Source organism: Vipera berus, assembly GCF_964194415.1.
Source record: "Vipera berus genome assembly, chromosome: 2".
Lineage (NCBI taxonomy): Eukaryota > Metazoa > Chordata > Lepidosauria > Squamata > Viperidae > Vipera > Vipera berus.
The window spans coordinates 290075360-290095861 of NC_138203.1; the positions used below are offsets into that span (position 1 = coordinate 290075360).

The window sequence follows — 20502 nt, forward strand, 5'->3', positions numbered from 1 at the left end:
GGAAGGAGAAGGAAAGAAGGAAGGAAGGAAGGAAAACGATGGGGAAGGAGAAAGAAGGAAGGAAGGAAGGAAGGAAGGAAGGAAGGAAGGAAGGAAGGAAGGAAGGAAGGAAGGAAGGAAGGAAGGAAGGAGATGGGGAAGAGAGGGAAGAGAGGGAGGGAGGGAAGGGAGGGAGGGAGGAAAGAAGAAAGGAGATGGGGAATGAGAAGGAAGGAAGGAAGGGGAAGGAAGCAATGGGGAAGGAGAAGGAAGGAAGGAAGGAAGGAAGGAAGGAAGGAAGGAAGGAAGGAAGGAAGGAGAGAGAGAGAGAGATCGGGAAGGAAGAAAGGAGTCATCTACACTTCATCCAGAGCCTTTCCAGAGTGTAAAACAGGCAGAAGCCCAACAGGTGAGGTCCCCTAAACCTCAGCAAGACAGAAACTCTCCTTCTTTATTTTTTGCCCGAATTTTGGCGCGTGGAACCAGGTCAGACAACAATCTGGCGAGGTAGGCCGAGCTGGCAGAAACGGGGCTGGAGCCCAAAAGTCATCCCGTGTGCTTGAAGCCCAGCGAGCGGGATCAGCCCAGCGCACGCAGGCAGAAGCCCAACAGGCACAGTGGGGTCACCTTTCGCCTCACCGCTGAAGAGACTGGGATGCTTACGAAGCTAGGAGAACAGCTCCCGTCGTTCCCCAGGTGTGTGTGTGTTGGGGGGGGGGCGCTGGACCAATTGCAGGCGTGACAACCATAGAATTCTGCGGCTGGAAGGGACCTCAGAGGTCATCTAGTCCAACCCCTCTGCTCAGACAGGAAAGCCCAAACCATTTCAGACAAACGGCTGTCCAGTCTGTTCTTAAAAACCTCCAGTGATGGAGCGCCCACAATTTCTGGAGGCAGGTAGTTCCCCTGGCTAATTGTTCTGCCTGTCGGGAAATTCTTCCTTAATTCCAGGTTGCTTCTCCCCTTTATTAGCTGCCCTCCGGCGCTTTGGAGAATAATTCGAACCCCCCACTCCTCTTTGGGGCAACCCTCCCCCTCTCAAATACTGGAATACTGGTATCATGTGTGTAGGCGTTCCCCTTTTCCAGCAACGGTGTTATTTATTCCAAGTGTGTGAAGCCACACTGTCATTTTCCACCACTTTCATGCTACTATCCCTCAGTTGTCAATGCTTGGGAACCGCACAGATTTTCCCTGTCACGATGTCACACACAAACACACACACACACACACACACACACACCCTGATCCCTCTCGGGTCATCAGAAGATGGACTAGATCAGGGCTCTTCCAACTTGGCCCTTTTGTAACGTGTGGGCTTCGACTCCCAGAATGCCTCCGCCAGGGTGCCTGGCTGGCTGAGGAATTCTGGGAATTGAAGTCCACAAGGAGGGGAGGGGTGTCTTCCAACTTGGCCTTTAGATGAGTTGCGGACTTCAACTCCCAGAATTCCTCAGCCAGCAATGCCTGGCTGTGGAATTCTGGGAGTTGAAGTCCGCAAGTCATCAAAGGGCCAAGTTGGACTAGATGACCTCTCCAGATCCCCCAAGGCCGATTTGATTCCCCTCCCACCTTTCCACTTGTTTTTGAGCCACCCCCCCCATCCAAGTGGCTTCCCACCACGGCAGGCCAACGTCAGGGAAGCCCCTCTGCCTGGCTGACCCCCCCTGCCCCAACCCATGGGAACGTCAAGTGGCAAGGAGTGCCGGGGCATCCGGCCAGCGCCAAGAAGCCAGGCTTTCTTATTAATTATATGCGAGATATATATATATATATATATATATATATATATGTATGTATGATGTATGTATGTATGTATGATGTATGTATATATATATACATACATACATACATACATATATATATATATATACACACACACACACACACACACACACACACACACACACATATATATATATATATATATATATATATATATATATATATATATATATATATATATATATATATATATAAATTATTAATCAATTATAAATATCTCTCCCATCTCCCTATCCAGCCGCCCCCCCTCCTCGCCAATCCCCCTCGATGGCCAGGGATTCCACCCAAGCGAAAGGGGGGGGTCCTCCGAGGTGCAGGTCGAGGGGGGGATCCCCAAAAGGCAGAGGGGGTGAAGGTAGGCAAAGCAGAGTCCCGGAGAAAAGGGCACGTCGGGGAGGGGGGGCACTGCTTGCCTGGCATGGGGGGGGACGCCCAGGGCTGGTTTTTTTTTTCCGGGCCGCCGCCCAAAGGCAAACAAGCCCGGCCCGGGAGGCAGCGCGGCGGACACTCGCTCACTGTTCCCGCCGCACAAAGGCCGCCCTGTCCGGGCAGACGGCGCGCCGCCGCGGGGAGGGCGAGGCGGCCGCTCCGGAGCCGCTGCCGCCCCTTCCCCTCCCTTCCCCTCCCCTCCCTTCCCTTCCCCGGCAGCTTCGGGAGACCTCCCCCCCCCGCGACCCCCACCCGGAGAAGCGCTGCCTAGTCGGAGCGGAGGGGGGGGGAGCGCTCCACCCTCCCCTTCTAAACATATAAGGGAAAGTTATTTTAAAAAGGTTGCTGGAATTGGGGATGTCTAGTTTAAGGAAGAGAAGGAGGGGGGGCTGGACTAGATGGCCTCCACGGTCCCTTCCAACTAACGAAGAGAAGGAAGAGGGGGGGGGGGACGCGATAGCAGCCTTCCAGTATCTCAGGGGCTGGCCCAAAGAAGAGGCAGTCAAGCTCTTCTCCAAAGCGCCCGAAGGCAGGAAAAGAAGCAACGGATGGAAACTCATCAAGGAGAGAAGCAACCTGGAACTAAGGAGAAACTTCCTGACAGTTAGAACAATTAACCAGTGGAACTACCTGCCTCCAGAAGCAGTGAATGCTCCAACACTGGAAGTTTTTAAGAAGAGACTGGACAGCCATTTGTCTGAAATGGTATAGGGTTTCCTGCCTGAGCAGGGGGCTGGACTAGATGACCTCCAAGGTCCCTTCCAATTATTATTATTATTATTATTATTATTATTATTATTATTATTATTATTATTATTATTATTATTATTATTATTATTATTATTATTATTATTATTATTATTATTATTATTTATTTATTATTATTATTATTATTATTATTATTATTATTATTATTATTATTATTATTTATTATTTATTATTTATTAATATCCCCTCCCTCCCCGGTGTCCGCCGCCGGCTGCCCGTCGAGGGAGCGCGCCCGCGAGGCACGGCGGGCGGGGGAGGGGGTGTCGGGCCAACGACCCACACGGGAGGCAGCTCACCACGTGGCGGCGCCCGTCGGACCCGAAGTCCGCCACCTGCCGGCGCTTGAAGCCGGCGGCTGGACCCGGCGGCGGCGGCGGCCCCCTCGACGGGCAGTGGCCGCCAAAGAGGCTCCCCCCTCCTCCTCTTACGCACCCGCCCCCCCCCCCGCTCCGCGATACCGAGACATGTCCGAGCCGGGCTTCTCCCCGCAAATGACACGTTTGTCCGAGCTTCTAGTCCTCCGCGCGGCCTGGCCTCCCCCGCCCCCGCAGCGCCCATCTCCCGTCAGAGCGGCTCCCGGGCCGAGGGGGCTTCGTGGAGGACCCCCCCCAGGGGACTGCGTGGGAAGGAGCCGAGGGGGCTGCCTGGCGGGGCAGGCGAGGGCTGGGTGGGGAGGACCCGAGGGGGCTGCGTGGGGGAGGGACCCGACTCTCCCCCGGGGGGGAACCCAACCCTCCCCCCCCGGGCAGCTCCCGACGACCCCCGACCGGCCCGCGCTTACCTGCTCGAGCGGCCAGGCAGGAGGGGAGCAGCAGCAGCAGCGCCAGCAGCGCCGTCGGGAGCATCCGCCGCCGGGCGAGCTCCATGGCCCTCGGCGGCGAAGCGAGCCTACGGGACGGGCGACCGGGGCCGGGTTCCCGTCGGTCCTGGGCCGGTTCCCGTCGATCCTGGGCCGGTTGCCGTCGGTCCTGGGGCAGCGGCGCCGTCCGGGCAGGAGCGCAGGATCGGCGGCGTGTGTCTCCGGCGCAGCCCCAGGCAGCCTGGCTGGCCGTCCGGTCCTCCTGCCTCTCCTCCGGCCTGGACGGCCCCCGCCCCGCCCTGACCGCCCCCTCGCCGCCCCCGCCCCCGCCCCCCGCCAGCCCCTCCTTTCCCTTGGAGCGGCGCTGCACCGGTTGGATGTCGGCGCTGGAGCCCGCTAGATCTCCTCTCGGGGACCCTCGACGCAGCGAAGACCCCCCCCTCCTTTCCTCCCGCTCGCTGCCCCCCCCCAAAGCTGGAAAAGCTCTTTCTTCTTTGCAGTTCTGTCTCCTTCCTTGAGCCCCCCCCCATGGGAAGGCTGGATAAAAGCAGCTGCTGGGCACGCGCTGAAGCCCCCCACACCCACATACTACAGACACCGTCACCCCCCCCAAGGAACCAGCGGACCCAGATAAGTTCGGGTCGCAGGGATGCGAAGAAGAAGAAGAGACCACCATTTCAGGGCCAGGTGGGTGTCCAGCCTCACCCCCTCCCTCTTTTCGGGGGGGCACAGCCCACACTTCTCAGTGAAACCCCATCTTTTCTGCTGGGGGGGGGCTGCTGAAGAACGGAAACGGCCTTGGAAGGGATAAAATAACGCTTCAAACCCACAGCATTAAAAGCCCACCAAAGAGTCGTCGCCTCTTCAACGCGGGGGGGGGGGAAAGGGGGGGAGGCTGGGAGCAGAGACCCTCCTCCAGGCTGCGCCCAGCTCGAGTAAGTGAGCCCAACCACAGCAGCTCCATGTTGAACACCCAGAGCCTCCCCTCAATCTGGGGGGGAGCGGGGGGGGCATCTCCCAGGATCTGCAGAAGGCTTTTCCCGCGCCCAGCACCTGCCCCACCGGCATGAAGCACCCTGCGTTGCGAGTCCGAGGGGGCCGCGTGGCAGGGAATGATGAGAGTTGTAGTCCGACCCAGCTAAAGTCCCTGGGGTCTGACAGGAAGACACACACACACACACACACACACTGCAAAGAAATAGGGGGTTTTCCCCCCCACTTGCCCAGATCAAATGCTCCAGGCCAGAATGCACCCCCTCCCCATGCAATTCCCCCCAAGGTAGCGCAAAGGGTGGGAGCAGCTCCAGATGGCCATGGCAATTGCCCTTCCCACCGGCAGAGCTGGGTGCAAGGAAGGGCAGAGTAGAGGGAGGTGGGTTGGGGTTCGTCCCCCCCCCCGGGGCTTTTTTTTTTCCTGTGGGGAGCTGCTTCTTCTGCGTCCCAGAAGCAGGCCGGAAAAGGGAAGGCAAGGAGCCAAAAGGTTTAAAAGACGCTGAGACTCGTCTAGAAAGAGGGCAGAGAAGAGACTTAATTTAATTTTAATTTTATATTGTATTGTGTTTAAATTTTGCCTTGTAAACCGCCCTGAGTCCTTTGGGAGTAGGGCGGTATATAAACCAAATAAATAAATAAATAATAAATAAATAAGAGCAACGAAGAGGATCAAGGGACCGGAGGCTGAAATATATATATATATATATATAAAAGTAGCTGGACTTGAGTATGTCTAGTTTAATGAAGAGAAGGAGCGGGGTTGGACTAGATGACCACCAAGGTCCCTTCCAACTAATGAAGAGAAGGACGAGGGGGGACACGATAGCAGCGTTCCAGTATCTCGGGGGCTGCCCCAAAGAAGAGGGAGTCAAGCTATTCTCCAAAGCACCTGAAGGCAGGACAAGAAGCAACGGATGGAAACTAGTCAAGGAGAGAAGCAACCTAGAACTAAGGAGGAACTTCCTGACAGTTAGAACAATTAACCAGTGGAACAACCTGCCTCCAGAACGTGTGAATGCTCCAACACTGGAAGTTTTTTAAAAAGAGACTGGACCGACATTTGCCTGAAATGGTATAGGGTTAGGGTTAGGCAACCTCAGCTCTTTTATGACTCATGGACTTCAACTCCCAGAATTCCTGAGTCAGCATAGCTGACTCAGAAATTCTGGGAGTTGAAGTCCATGAGTCATAAAAGAGCCGAGGTTGCCTACCCCTGGTATAGGGTTTCCTGCCTGAGCAGGGGGTTGGACTAGATGACCTCCAAGGTCCCTTCCAACTCTGTTATTCTGTGACTCTTACAGAAAGGGAATCCCACAGCTAGAGGGAAAAGAGACATGGGGTGTGTGTGTGTGATGGGGGGCAGGGCTGAGGTTTTCCAGGGCCTTCTGCCTTGGGGAGTGAGAGGTGAACCTCACATTGGCAAGGGAGGCTCCCATTGGGGAATCCCCAGCCACACGGGGTGGGGGGTGGGGGGTGGACCCACAAGTGTGGAATTAGCTTTGAGCCTGGCACAGATGCGAGGTTCCAGAGCTCAGTCCCCCTCCCCTCTTTAAACTGCACAGAGTTTTGTGTATCTCCGGGGTCTTTAAACTCAGCCCTTTTATGACTTGTGGACTTCAACTCCCAGAATCCCTCAGCCAGCGTAGCTTGAACTCTTCACACGTGTGGGTCCGGTTCCTTGCACCCGGCTCTGCTCCAGAGGTCCTGGCTTGGCTGCCCCAAAGGAAAACCCCAGGGGCCACGCAGAGCTTCCGAACGGCCAACACAATTCCAGGACACAAATTGGGGGGGGGAACTATCCCATTTTGGAGTCCACAAAAGGGCCTGGAGGGACCCCCTCAGCCAGGAGGAAAATAGCCCAGGGCCAGTATGGGGGTTCTCCCCCCATTCACCCCCCCACACACACTGATGAGTTTTCGGTCCCTTTTAAACTCGTCCGAGCCCTTGGCTCTCTTTGCAGCCATGAGTTCCACAGGCCGCAATTGTGCCATCTCGCTCAGAGAGGTTGTGTGTGTGCGTCTCTGTGTGTGCGTGCGCATGCGTGTGCAGAGATGCCTTCGTTGCTGTCCCCCAAAAGGGCCTCCCCATCACCACCAGGCCCCCATTTTCAGCCAGGAATCCCCCCCCACACACACACGATAGCTGCCTGTTTTCCGCCAGGCAGCCATTTTTCACAGCTGTGCCCGGCGGCCCTGCCCTGACCACAGCTGTTTTCCATGAAAATTTTCTCTGGCCACAGCTGGACACAGATGCGCTTGGGCCTCTGCTGGACCGGCCAGGAGCCGCCGCCCCCCCCAGCCGGGAGCTCAGAAGAGACACTGTAATTAGGAGGCCGAATTTAGCTGGGCTGCCTTCCTGTCCTTGGCCGTGGGGCGGGCCTGGGGGGGGCAGGGTGGGGGGCTGGGACAAAGATCCTCCCAAGCTCAGAGGGGGCTCACTTTGGGTGGGGGGAGGGAGCAAGGAGCCCGGGCGAGCCAGCATTGGGCTTCTCACACGATACAGTTTTGTAGAAAGGCACTATTGGGAAAATTCAGATTTCCCTGCCTCAGGAGAGGGGGGGGAAGGTCCTGTGGGGCAGGGGGGGGGCACGGTGTGTGTGTGTGTGTTTGCGCAGGGGAGGCTACCGGTGTGACCGCAAGAAACAAGCCAGCCTAAGGGTCCCCAGACTTGCCCCCTTTAAGATTTGTGGACTTCGACTCCCAGAATTCTGGCAGTCGAAGTCCACAAGTCTTAAAGGGGACAGGTTTATGGACCCCTGGGATGGCAGGTGCTGGCAGGGGGGGATCCAGGGTGCCCCCCCTCCGACAGTCAGGCAAGGTGGCCATTGGAAGCTGCACAACGGCCACCACTTCCGTCGCAGGCAGGGGCTGTTTCACACACACACACACACACACACACACACACACACTACCTCCACTCCACTTCCCAGCTAGATCCTAACCCAGCCAAAGGAGGGAAAGTGTCAGGACCCACCCCAAACCACGTCTTAGGAAGACAAAATTCTTGGAGTCAAATCTATTTCCAAAAAAGAATCTTTACTATGACATGCTTGGTTGTAGGAACGAGACAGGACTTATATTATTCCACGAAGTAAACCCTTATAAAGAGTTCCTGGTTTAACCCCCCTTAACCCCATTTGGTCAGTCCCCCATCCTTTCTCTCATATCATCCCTCTCATGGGAAAAAGGAACTTAGGACCCTTCATGTTTATTGCTGTCTTCCGTGACAAAAGCCAGATGCTAGCCCCCCCTTTTGTTTCCCCAGTTCAAATGGCTTCTCCTTTCCTTTGAAATGCCTATTGCCGGTTCAATACACATCCATTCTCTTCTCTTCGGGAGATGGCAGATTCCATGGAATAATGTTTGAAACATTTCATTTATGAATATGGTATAAATGGATTCTGACAGAAAGGCTGGCATCACGTAACATGGTTGCTTAAACTCCAATTCTGAGGAGACGTTAAGCCACAAAACCGGGCTGCCTGGCTCAGTGTGAGGTGGGGCAGGCGGGGAGGGGCAGCCCCTCCCTCCCGAGGCAGACGAAGGACCCCTTCTCCCTGCAGAGTAGCCTCAGGGGACCCCACCCGGGTCCCCAATTCTCCCCCCACTTTGCAACGTGGAGCTTCCCCCCCACCCCTCACCTATGCAAGTTCCCCACTTGGGAGTCGCCTCTCCGGAGCCTTCCGGATTCTTCCAGAAGAGAAGCCAGTGGCCCCAGGCCCCAGCATCCCCACCCCGGCTATGGAGCTAAGCCAGGATTCCCTGAACCTGGCCACTTTTAAAGCCTGTGGACGTCAGCTCCCAGAATTCCCCAGCCAGCCCGGCCTGAAAGGAATTCTGGGACCTGAAGTCCACCAGTCTGTAAAGGGACCAGGTGTGGGAGATGCTTAATCCTTCTCCAAGCTGCTCTTGTCCCCCCCCCAGAGGCGTTTGCTGCATTCAGACAATACTTTTTTAAGCTAGGGGGGGAAACAAAGGCAAGTGTTTGGGGAAAGGGGGTGGGTGGGCGAGGGGCACGTGGGCACACGGCACCCACAGGAAAGATCTTTGTAAAGGTAAGTAAGGCAGGAGGCAGACAGACAGACACGAGCCACAGATGTGAGGCAGCTGCAGAAAAGGCCGACGCCGTTGCTTCTTCAGCAATCCCGCAGCAGCCCCTGCCCCCATTTCCAAGCCCCCCCACCATTCCCAGCCTCAGCAAAGGGAGCCCCGCCCCAGGCTGTCTGGGCCTCGAGGCACCCAGGTGTGCCGCCCACCCCATGCACCTCCCTGGCCAGGCTGGTCACCGAAGCGCGGCTGTCCCAGCTCAGGGAGATGGAGAAAGTCAGGGCTATTCACACAAACGATGCCCAGGCGAGACCCAAGCCAGGCCAGAGGAGGGGCAAGAGGCCGGCCAAAGGCAGGTGAAGGGGGGGGCGTCCCTGGGAGGGGGGCTCCGGCCGGCGAGGGCAGCCCTCACTCCAGGGACCGGCCTTGGGGTGGGTGGGGTCCTGCGGCCGCCCCACTCCACCCTGCCTAATTACAGCCTTCTTCCTGGGATCCGTCCGTCCGTCGTCCGTCCGAGCGAGGGAGGGAGGGGGGGCTACGGCACAGGGGGAAGGGCTGCAGCTGTCTTGCACGGGGGGGGGCTTCTTTCCTCACCAAGTGGGGGGAGAGATGGGAGGGACATGCAAAGGAACACGTCTTCCATGGTGGTGGGGGGGAGGGCATGTCCTCCCATCTCTCCCCCCCTTGCCAAAGGGGAGGCGGGGGGGGGGGGTAAACTCAGAAAAGGGGGCCCAGTACCACACTTCGTCATCTTCAACATACACTGTAATTGGGTGTGCTGGCTGTGGATGATGGGAGGAACAGTCCAACATATCTGGAGGAAAATGCCCAGTTGGGGAAGGTGGGTTTAGATAGTTTATTTGCAACCAATGATATTAATCTATTGGGCAGTTTCTTGTAAGATGAATACTTCTGTATCATCATGTTATCTTGGTTTCTTTATATGTTTCATAACAACCCAATGACTAATAAACTACCTGTTAAGACATGCTTTGTATACCCAAGACTAAGCATAAATTATAAATATTTTGCCCCCAAAAGAGGAAACCCCCCCCCCACACACACACTCATCCTTGCAGAGGCAGGCCAGGCCAGGGGTGCTGGCACCGTCTTGGGCTCCGCGGGAGGCAGAGAGGGGGGGCTGGGGACGGGCGGCAAGCCCCATGGGAAGACGTGGGGAGCGGTGGGGGGCGAGCGAGCCCCGTCTCCGCCGCGCGGGGGTCCCTCCGAGGCGTACAGTCGGTCCTTCCGCTTCGGCACCTCTGAGCGCGAGCAGAGCGCCTTCGCTTCCCCCGTCCCCCCCCCCAAAAGCCCACCCGCTTCCCCGGCTCGCGTGGGGAGAGACCCCCACCAGGATCCCGAGGCGGGTGGGAGGGAAGAAGAAAGGCAGACCCTGGGCAATGTGTGTGTGTGGGGGGGGGAAATGCCGAGACCCGCCCCCTCCCCCTCTTCTCCCTCCGCCGACGCCCTGGGTGGGGTCCCGGCCGGGCGGCGAGGAATGCGGCGGCCGGCTATTCTGGGCTGCGGGTGGGGCGGGGGCCGGCCGCAGAGCCGCGCCCCCCCCCGCTCTGCCAGCTCTGGCGCTTTGCACGCGCTCAGGAGCCCCCCTTCCTCCTCGCTGGCCGCGGGCGGGGGGGGGGGGGAAAGGCAGCTGGGAGACCGGCCCGCCCTTCCCAACCGACGGCATGGGGGGAATTTTGTGGAAAAGGGGGGGGCTCTCGCGCCGGGGATGGACTGAAAGCCCCCCCCCAACTGGCTTGTGGGATGCAGAGGAGACCCCCCCACCCCAATTCCAGCGTTGCCAGACCGGGAGGCCAAGGGGCAGTCCGCCAAGTAGCAGTCCAGCTTGTTGGGGGGGGGGGAGCAGAGGGGACCATTCCCTCCGCCGGCGAGGGTGCGACTGCCTGCCCCCCAGTGGGCAAAGGAAGAAGTGCAGCCTTCTTTCCGGGCTGGGGGTGTCTTCCAACTTAGCCCTTTTGACGACTTGTGGACTTCAACTCCCAGAATTCCTCAGCCAGGCACGCCTGGCTGAGGAATTCTGGGAGTTGAAGTCCACAAGTCGTCAAAAGGGCTAAGTCGGAAGACTCCTGGCAAAGAACCAGCCGGTCTGGGTGTGTGTGTCTGTGCGGGGATCCTTTGAGAAACCAGACTGCCACCTTAAACCACAATCCATGGTTTATTCGCGTGGTACGTAATGCAAACACAACAGCTGTGTTTTATTTACCCGGCCGAGCAGAAGCCACAGAGAAACCTAACTAGGATTCAAACCTATGGAAACTTTAAAAAGTCCGTTTCGGGCAGAGGCCCCGGCTTGGCAGGTTGTGGGAAGGCCGCGTCTGGCATGGGGCGGGCGGCCCGTAGCCCACTTCCGACCGGATATGGCCACCATCGGGGTGGGGGTGGGTGGGGTGTTTATGCTCAGGGAGGCATGGCGGCATAACCCCGAGTTTCCCTTCCCCCCACCCCAAACAGCCGGAGGGTCCATCTCTTTCCATAATAGCCAGGCAGGCTCTGGCGACAACACGGCCTGGCACTCTGCACATGCTCAGAAGTTCTGCATTCCTGATTCAGGGGAATAGGGAGGGGTGGGGGGGGCAAAGAGACCACCCCAGACCCCCAAACAATTAAAATGGGTGAAGAGAAATGGGTGGGTGGGAGATGGGGGGAGCAAAAGATTTGCCCGTTGGAGAAAGCAGGTTGATTAAACTAACATTATTTCCCAAAAGAGATTATTTGGGGAAGGTCACAGAAAAAGGGGGAGGGGGACAGAGGAAGCAGCGAGACGCGTATGGGCATGCGGTGGGGGGGGAGACTGAAGGAGCCCCCCCCTTACATAGCCAATGCTTAAGAGCGCAAGGGAAGGGCATCGGCAAAGGGGGAGGGGCAGGGAGGGGCCTCCAATTCAGCTGCAGGGAGGCGAGGGGGGGTGCTCAGCCACTGGGGCACCCCAAGGACGGTGGGGAGGGGGCAGCGAGGCTCCTCTGCGCCTGGAGGGGGGGGCGAGCAGGCAGTCTGGCGTGAGGGCGTGCCCTGTGCCCCCCCCAAGGCCACGCCCCTTGCATAGATGAGGGCCGATACAGTCAAAAGTGCTAAGCCAGAAGAGGGTGTGTGTGGGGGGGGGAGGCGGAGGAGCCCCCCCACCCCCCAAGAAACAGGAGCCACAGGAGAACAGTGACGGGGGGGGCTATCGGAAACCCACTGCCAAAAAGCCGGCTTGGGGTGGGGGGAGAAGGCAGCAGGAAAGGGGCCGTTTCCTGAGCTGCAACGGGGGGGGGAGGGGGCCTTGCTCTCTCTCCCCCCCCAGCCCTCGGAGGACCCCCCAGGGGCTTAGGCGAAGCCAGGGAGGGGGCTAGCCCCCGCCCCACCGTGGCCGGGAAGGACAGCCCCCTGCCTCAACGCAGAGCGCGGGGCATCGAGGGCTCCCCCACGCACCCCCCACCCGGCCTTCTTGGCAGCAGTCCTCCGGTCCTGGGAGGGGACTGGGGTGGGGTGGGGGGTGTCAGGACATCTGGTGGGGGGCTTCCAGCATCTCCATCAGGAAGGTGTCGATGGGGGTGTCTCCGATCAGCTTGAAGAAGAAGAGGTGCTCCAGGCACTTCAGCCCGATCGACCGCAGGGCGGGCAGGCGCAGCAGCAGCTTGGCAAACCTGGGGGGGGGGGACAGCAGAGGGGGGGGAGGTCAGGCCCTCGGCAGGTCAGGGACCCGTCTCCCCCCCCCCGGTATGGCTTTGAAGGGCCCAAAGACTGAGCGGGGAGACCCTCCGCCAGGCAGGAATGCAACAGGAAGGTAATAATAATAATAATAATAATAATAATAATAATAATAATAATAATAATAATAATAAGTAATAATAAATAAAAAATAAATATAATAATAATAATAGTAGTAATAATAGTAATAGTAATAGTAATAGTAATAGTAATAGTAATAGTAATAGTAATAGTAATAGTAATAATAATAATAATAATAATAATAATAATAATAATAATAATAATAATAATATGGATGAAACGCGTAACAGTGACACCCATTGTCATCCGGGCACTGGGAACTATCTCCAAAAACTTTGCAAAACATATCAAGGAATTGCAGCTTCCTGCAATAACTCCAGCAAAGCTACAAAAAAACTGAGCTACTCGGAACCTCTTACATTTTAAGGAGATACCTGGTTGAGACCTAGGATGCTGGCAGCAACCCCTGTCAACCATTAAAGTTAGAGGTAAAGCTAAAGGTTCCCCCGCACACGCGTGCTAGTCGTTTCCGACTCTAGGGGCCGGTGCTCATCTCCGTTTCAAAGCCGAAGAGCCGGCGCTTGTCCGAGGACGTCTCCGTGGTCATGTGGCCGGCATGACTAGATGCCAAAGGCGCACAGAACGCTGTTCCCTTCCCACCGGAGTGGTCCCTATTTTTCTACTTGCATTTTTACGTGCTTTCGAACTGCTAGGTTGGCAGGAGCTGGGACGAGTAACAGGCGTTCACTCTGCTACGCGGCACTCGGGATTCGACCCGCCAAACTGCCGACCTTCTGATCGACAAGCTCAGCGTCCTAACCCACTGAGCCACCGCGTCCCTTACGTCAACCATTAGCGCCAGTCAATTTGAGTCTTCAGTTGACTGAGGTTCATGTTTAATGAATAAAAGGAAGGAGGAGGAGGAGGAGGAGGAAGGAACCTCTCGGAGGTCATCTAGTCCAACCCCCTGCTCAGGCAGGAAACCCTATACCATTTCAGACAAATGGCTGTCCATTTTCTCCCCTCCCCCAGCAGAGCCTAGGCAGAGGTGGGGGGACAGCCTCTCCCCTCCCCCCTAAATCCCAAAGGGGATTGGCACCCCCCTCCCCCTCCCCCGTACCTCCCCTGCTGATCCGGGTACTTCTGCTTGCAGTAGGACTCTAGCGAGGCGTAGACTTTCTCCCGCAGCAGTTCCACCTCCCCGGGGTTGGAGAGCCCCTTGGCGTCTGGGGGGGAGGAGAGGGGGGGAGAAGAGAGTAAGACAGAGCGGGTTTGTGCTGGGGGGGGCGCCGTGGGGGTGGAGACAAAGAGAGGCCCACCTGGGTTGAAGAGGATGATGGCGCGGAGGCAGCCCAGCTCCGTCTTGTCCATCCGCATGTCCCGCATTTTGGACACCAGCTCGGTCAGTACCCTGGCGGGGCAGAAGAGCCGACTTTGGCGGGGGCAACCTCGGGTATGGGAGGGGGAAGCCGGGGAGGGAATCACCGGTTAGCCGGCCCGGGTCCCTTTTCCCCTTCTGCAAAAACGGGGTCTCTCCGGCCCGGACGAGCGGCACCCCAAACTGCCCTCCCCCTGCCCCACACCTGTCGAAGATGGCCCCCACGCCGGCACTGTGGGCGCTGTTGCGGTGGACGTGCAGCCCCGTGGCCAGCAGAATCCCGTCCTTCACCGAAATGGACCGGTGGGAGAAAGAGGCGATCAGCAGCTCATTCCAACCTGAGAAAGACAAAGAGAAAGTGAAAGAGAGGTGGCCGTGAATGGGGGACGGTCCGGGAGCCGGTATCCGGAAGGCTGACGCCCAGGCCGGCCGCCGTACTCACCGGCCCGGAGCAGGATGACCTGGTCGTCGAGGGGCAGCTCCGAGAAGTGGGGGATGCGCTTGGCCCACTCCACCAGCGTGAAGAGCTGCTTGTCCGCAGCCTGGCAGATGTTGGTCACCGGGTCGTTGGGCTGCAGGAGAGGGAGGGAGGGAGGGGGAGGGGCGACAGGCAGACGGAGGGTGGGTGGGACGGGGGACGCATGCGCCAGCGCCGCCCGCCCCCGCAAGCAGGACGGAGCCACTCCCCAGCAGCCCCCCTTCCTCCTCCTCCTCCTTCCCACCCCCGCCCGGATCCCTCCTCTGCCCCGCCCGTCCCCCTTACCTCGTCTGTGTCGGTGGGGTGGAGGGACCGCTCTGATCCCGCTGCTCCCCTTCCCCAACTCACCGAGCTGCCCCCCATGCCGGCTCCGTCGACGCCTTGGTCCGACTTCTGCTCCACGGCCAGCTCGGCCTCCAGGATCTTCTCCACGGGCATGTCCTCGTTGGCCCCCGAGCTGGCCAGCTCGCCCTCCCCGTCCTTCTCCTTCCCCCGCTGGCGCTCCTCCTGCACGGCTGCCAGCGCACAAGGCGGGCACGGGGGTTAGCGGCGGGGTCCCTCCGTCTTCCCCTCCCCCCCGCCGCCGGAAGGGAGCCGGGGAGGGCTGCCCCGCCCCCTGTGCCTAGGTCCCCCGGGCCCTCCCCCGCCCCCCTACCTTCACGCTTCATGCCTGTGGCCAGGCATTTCTGGTAGCGGCAGTACTGGCAGCGGTTCCGCTGGCGCTTGTCCACGATGCAGTCCTTGTTGTCCCGGCAGGTGTAGGTCAGGTCCTTCCGGATGGTGCGTTTGAAGAAGCCCTTGCAGCCCTCGCAGCTGTAGACCCCGTAGTGCTTCCCTGGCGGGGGGGGGCAAAGGAGGGCTCACCCTGGGGACGGGGCTCCAAAGACAATCCCCCATCCCCCAAAAAGATCTTTCCGCCGCCCCCCCTCCCGCCAGAGGGCAGCTCCACCCCCACCTACCCGAGGACCGGTCCCCGCAGATGGCGCACAGCCGCTTGCCGGGCACCAGGCCGCTGTGGGGGTGTCCCGGCAGGACCCTCATGCCCACCGGAGGCTTCACGTCTTCCGAGCTGCTGACGGAGTGGAGGCCGGACAGGTTCACCGTGGAGTTGATCTGGGGAGGGGGGACCGTCAGAGGGGGTGGGCCCCCGGGAGTCCCTGCCGCACCACCCCCACCCACCCCCGTCTCCCGCCCCGGCTTACCTGGGGGCTGCTGACCGGCCCGTAGCCGATGGAGGGGGTGGCCGGCAGCCCCGGGGAGCCCATGGAGGAGCTGATGACCGGGAAGGGGGATCCCAGCCCGCCGAGGGAGCTGGTCATGGCCGAGCCGATCATGGAGGGGTGGAGAGGGGGGGGAGCCTCAGGCGGCGGGGAGGACCCCGGGCCCCGCAGGGGGGGAGAGCTGCTGAGCGAAGAGCTGTCCGGACTCCTGCAGTCTTCAGAGGGTGGGGAGGAGGAAAGAGAGAGAAAAAAGGTGGGGCGGCTTTAATGTAGCGGTCAGAGGCCCCCCCACACACCTCCCCAGATGCCGGCTGGTGGAGTCTGGCCCTGAAGACTTCCTCCTTAGCCCCCACCCACACAGCTTCCTCCCTCTCCGGATATTTTGCAAGGTGGCCGGCAGTCGCGTGACCGGCTGCTGCTTCCTGGGAGGGGGGGGAGAAGGGGGGAGGTCCTGGGGGCTGAAGTTGCCCCCCCAGACCCCTTCAGAGCCCACCTTTCCCTGCACAGGGCAACCTTTCAGCCCCAGGTGCTGCCTCGGGGTGTGTGTGTGTGTGTGTGTGTGCAAAGCTCGAAACAGACCCTGGGGGGGTCAGCTCCCCCACCCCGCTCCCTCCCTGGGTGGACTGGCGAGGGAGGGGCAGCCTGGCAGCTCCCAGTTGTGCCCACAGCAACCACCGTCTGCAAGGGGGGGGGCTCGGAGCTGAACCCTGGCCCGGCCCCCTCCTGAGGACATCCCCAATTCCCCTGGGAGGGCTGGGGAGGGGGGGCGCCTGCATCCCGGTGGGCACAGGGGGCGAATTCTGCCTCTGGCCATCTGCCTGCCCAGATAATCAGCCTGGGGGGAAAAACCAGCGAGTGGGGGGGGCGTCCGTTGGCCCCCTTCCTTTTGGGGTGGTGGGGCCTGGACTCTGCACAGAGAGAGCAGAGCAGAGGGGCCGGACCGGCCAAAGGGCAGCTCGCCAGGTCTGAAGCAGTTGTGGAGGGTCAGGGCAAGGGGTGGCCAAAAGGGTTAGGGGGGGGTTCCCGTCTGTCAAAAAAATAAAACTCTGCCTCATCTCGAACTGCATTTGGGGAAGAAAAAGCAGCTTCCCTTCCGTGGGTCACAAAGCGGCACAGTCCTTCAATGGAGCAAGCAGAGCGCCCCCCCCCAGCTGGGCTCTGCAGCACACACACACACACACACACACACACACACACACACAAACACACACGTTTGCCCCTCCCCTTCTGAAGCCAAAAGTTTGTTGGATCGGAGGGAGGGAGGAGAGGCTGGTGGGTCACAGGGAAAGAACAGCAATGGGGCGGGGGGGGGGATAGAGGGGCCCTGATGGCAGAGCTCCTGCTCAAGGCCGCCCCCCCCCAGGCCCAAAGAATTATCCAATGGAATAGAATGGAATGGAATGGAAAATATGGAATGGAATAGAATGAAATAGAAAAAAAATAAATGAAGGGGATGGGATGGAGTAGAATAGAATGGAAAAAAGGAATAGAATACGAACAGAATAGAAAATATGGAATGGAATAGAGAAGAATAGGAATAGAATGATATGGAAAGAATGAGGAAGGGAATAGAAAAGAAAATGAGGAATGGAATGGAATAGATGAATGAAATGATATGGAATGGAAAGAATAGAATAGAACAGAAAATATGGAATGGAATAAATATAGAATAGCATAGAATGGAATGGAATAGAAACTGGAATGGAATACAATACGATGGAACAGAATAAAAATATGAAATAGAATAGAATGGAATAGAATGGAAAACGTGGAATGGAATAGAATGAAATAGAAAAAATGAATGGAAGAGGAGTAGAGTAGAGTGGAGTGGAATGGAACAGAACAGAATAGAATAAGGAATAAATGAATAGAATAGAATAGAATAGAAAATATGGAATGGAGTTGAGTAGAGTAGAATAGAAAATATGGAATGGAGTAGAATAGAATAGAAAATATGGAATGGAATAGAATAGAATAGAAAATATGGAATGGAGTAGAATAGAATAGAAAATATGGAATGGAGTAGAATAGAATAGAAAATATGGAATGGAATGTAGTAGAATAGAATAGAAAATATGGAACGGAATGGAGTAGAATAGAATAGAAAATATGGAACGGAATGGAGTAGAATAGAATAGAAAATATGGAATGGAATAGAATAGGAATAGAATGACATGGAAAGAATGAGGAAGGGAAGAGAATAGAAAATGTGGAATGGAATGGAGTAGATGAATGAAATGATAGGGAATGGAAAGAATAGAGAATGGAATAGAATAGGAAACATGGAACGGGATAAATATAGAATAGTATAGAATGGAACGGAATGGAAACTATGGAATGGAATAAAAGAGCAGAGCTGGGAGGTCTTCTAGTCCAACCCCTTGGCTCCTGCTGGAACCCCCTGCCCGAATCTCTCCGAAGATTCTCTCTCTCCTCCAAGTCAGGGCTGTCCCAAAGGTGCTTCTCACACACACCCCACACGGCCCCTAAAGGTAAAGGTAAAGGTTCCCCCGCACATGCGTGCTAGTCGTTTCCGACTCTAGGGGCCGGTGCTCATCTCTGTTTCAAAGCCGAAGAGCCAGCGCTTGTCCGAGGACGTCTCCGTGGTCATGTGGCCGGCATGACTAGACGCCAAAGGCGCACGGAACGCTGTTACCTTCCCACCGTATTGGTCCCTATTTTTCTCCTTGCATTTTTACGTGCTTTCAAACTGCTAGGTTGGCAGAAGCTGGGAGGAGTAACAGGCGCTCACTCTGTTATGCGGCACTTGGGATTCGACCCACCAAACTGCCGACCTTCTGATCGACAAGCTCAGCGCCCTAACCCACTGAGCCACCGCGTCCCTTTTGCACGCCCCCTACACCCCCCAAAAAAGCAACTCAACTCTCCTGGTTTTATCCCTTTGAAAACTCGTGGGAAAAGCTGTTTTCTGTTCACCCAACCCGGAGAAGCTCCTTGGGCGAGAAGCAAAACGTTTTCAAAGGAGGGGAAAAAAACACAAACACAGTGCCCCCCCCCTCAGAAAGCCCTGTTGCCTTTTGGGGGGAGTGGGAGGAAAGGAAGGAAGCCAAGGAAATTTCGGAAGAGGGAGGGGAATAAAGAGGGGCGATGCAAGGGAGGCCTCCCACGAAATCTCTCCCAGGGGAGGAGGAGGAGGAAGAGGAGAAACGGGGTCCCGGAGGCCCTCCCCCTCCCAGAGACTCCCCTGCCTTAAGCCCCGCCCCACCGGCCCCTCCCCCCAGGAAAGAGGCCCTGGGGGGGCAGAGGTCACGAAGTTGAATGGCCAGGAAGGGGGGGGGCAGAAGGACTTGCAAGTTCGCCTCCGGCTGGGGACAGAGACCCAGGCGACCCCTCCCCGCAAAACAAAGTCTGCGGGGGCCGAAGACCCTCTGCGGGAAGCTGTGGCAGAGCAGCCGCCTCCTCCCTCCTCCCTGGGGGGGGAAGAAGCGGGCCGGGGGGAGGCAGCGGGGGGGGGGGCTTACTAGGAGCCCCGGCCCGAGCCGGCCGAGGAGGAGCGCCAAAGGAAGGTCAGGAGAAGCCAGGAATCCCGCCCCCTCCCCACCCCAAAAAAGGGGGACAGCCAAGGAAAAGTGTGGGGGGGGGCGGATCCGCGGCAATTGGGCAACGGAGGCGGCCGGGCTTCGGGGATCCGACGGGGAGGGGGAAAAAGGAGGAAGGAAGGAAGGAAGGGGAAGGGAGGGAGGGAGGGAGGAGAAGAAGGGGAAAAGGAAGGCAGGGGAAAGGGGAGGAAGGAGGGAAAGTAGGAAAGAAAGGAAGTGGAAAAGGAAGGAAGGAAGGGGGAAGAGGAAGAAGGGAAGGAAGGAAGGAGGGAGGGAGAAAAGAAGGAAGGGAAAAAGGAAGGAAGGAAGGAAGGAAGGAAGGAAGGAAGGAAGGAAAGAAAAAGGAAGGGAGGGAGGGAGGGAGGAAGGAAGGAATGTAGGAAAGAAAGGAAGGGAAAAAGGAAGGAAGGAAGGAAGGAAAGAAGGAAATAAAAAGGAAGGGAGGGAGGGAGGGAGGAAAGTAGGAAAGAAAGGAAGGGGAAAAAGAAGGAAGGGAGGAAGGAAGGAAGGGGAAAAAGAAGGAAGGGAGGAAGGAGAGACTCTTTCGGCTTCCAGGCGCCCATCCCGGGCAAGCGGACGAGGCCCTGGGCGGCCCTTCCCGGGCTCCGGCCGAGGAGGCAGCGGCGCTTCCCCGGAGAGGGTCGGTGGTGGGGGGGGGGACGCCCCAGGACCCCCCCCTCTTTCCCCCCCCCTCCGTCGGGCAGCGACGCCCCTGCCCGGCTCTCCCCCTCCGAGGAGAGGCGGCCCCGCGGAGAGCCCAGCCGGGCCCGGGAGGAGGGGGGGGCGGGGGAAGGCAGGGAGGACGCCCCGGGACGCCCCCTCCCCTCCCCTCCCCTCCCCCGCCGGGAGACCCCCTCCCTCCCTCCCTCCCTCCCTTCCTCCCCGGGGGGGGTCTACCTGCTCCGCCTCCCCGCCGCGCGTCCCCCATGTCTGCCGGGCGCCCCTCGGACTCCGCTCCCGCCGCCCCCGGGCGCCGCCGCCGCCGCGCTACCCACCATGCACCGCGCGCCGCCTCTCGGCGCGGCCCCGGCCTTGGCCAGACTCCCGGCGTGCCCCGCGCCCGCGCACGGCGATTGGCCCGGGCGGGGCTCCCGGCGTGCTCCGCGGAGGGCCCGGCTGCGCCTCCTCCGCCGAGGGCCAACCTCGCCCCTCCCTCCCCGTCCCCCGACGGCTCTTCCGGCCCCGCCGCCAGCCGGGAAGCCGGAACCGGGGAGGCCCGCGGGGGGGGGGGAAGGGCGGGGGAAAAAGTTCCCTCGGCCTGGCACTCCGGGCGGCGGCCGCCATCTTTGTTGAGGGCGGGCGTCTCGTTCGCTCTACGGGACGGCCCGCCCGCCG

At 58.5% G+C, this 20502-nt stretch overlaps 2 protein-coding genes across 5 annotated transcripts in view; both read right to left on the minus strand.

Moving 5' to 3' along the window:
* The window catches only part of COL11A2 (collagen type XI alpha 2 chain), a gene marked incomplete at both ends in the record, with an annotated part of 45658 nt that extends 41831 nt beyond the window's left edge, over nt 1-3827 (minus strand). The window contains one exon of the mRNA XM_081319227.1: nt 3743-3827. Coding sequence (XP_081175353.1) covers nt 3743-3827 — 85 coding nt within the window. The remainder of the gene's footprint in view (nt 1-3742) is intronic.
* Nucleotides 3828-10958: 7131 nt separating this feature from the next.
* RXRB (retinoid X receptor beta) lies at nt 10959-20323 on the minus strand. 4 transcript variants are annotated; one of them, XM_081320495.1, is made up of 10 exons: nt 20065-20323; nt 15590-15822; nt 15347-15500; nt 15043-15222; nt 14736-14902; nt 14352-14481; nt 14115-14247; nt 13851-13942; nt 13652-13757; nt 10959-12446 (listed from the first exon to the last, which is right to left on the minus strand). In XM_081320495.1, exons 1-10 carry the CDS (start codon nt 20093-20095, stop codon nt 12299-12301), a joined length of 1374 nt encoding a protein of 457 aa, XP_081176621.1. In that variant the 5' UTR covers nt 20096-20323; the 3' UTR covers nt 10959-12298. The 4 variants fall into 4 exon arrangements, with proteins under 4 accessions (XP_081176621.1, XP_081176620.1, XP_081176619.1 ...); XM_081320494.1 differs by having other exon boundaries at nt 14673-14902; XM_081320493.1 differs by having other exon boundaries at nt 13652-13942.
* Nucleotides 20324-20502: the final 179 nt, after the last annotated feature.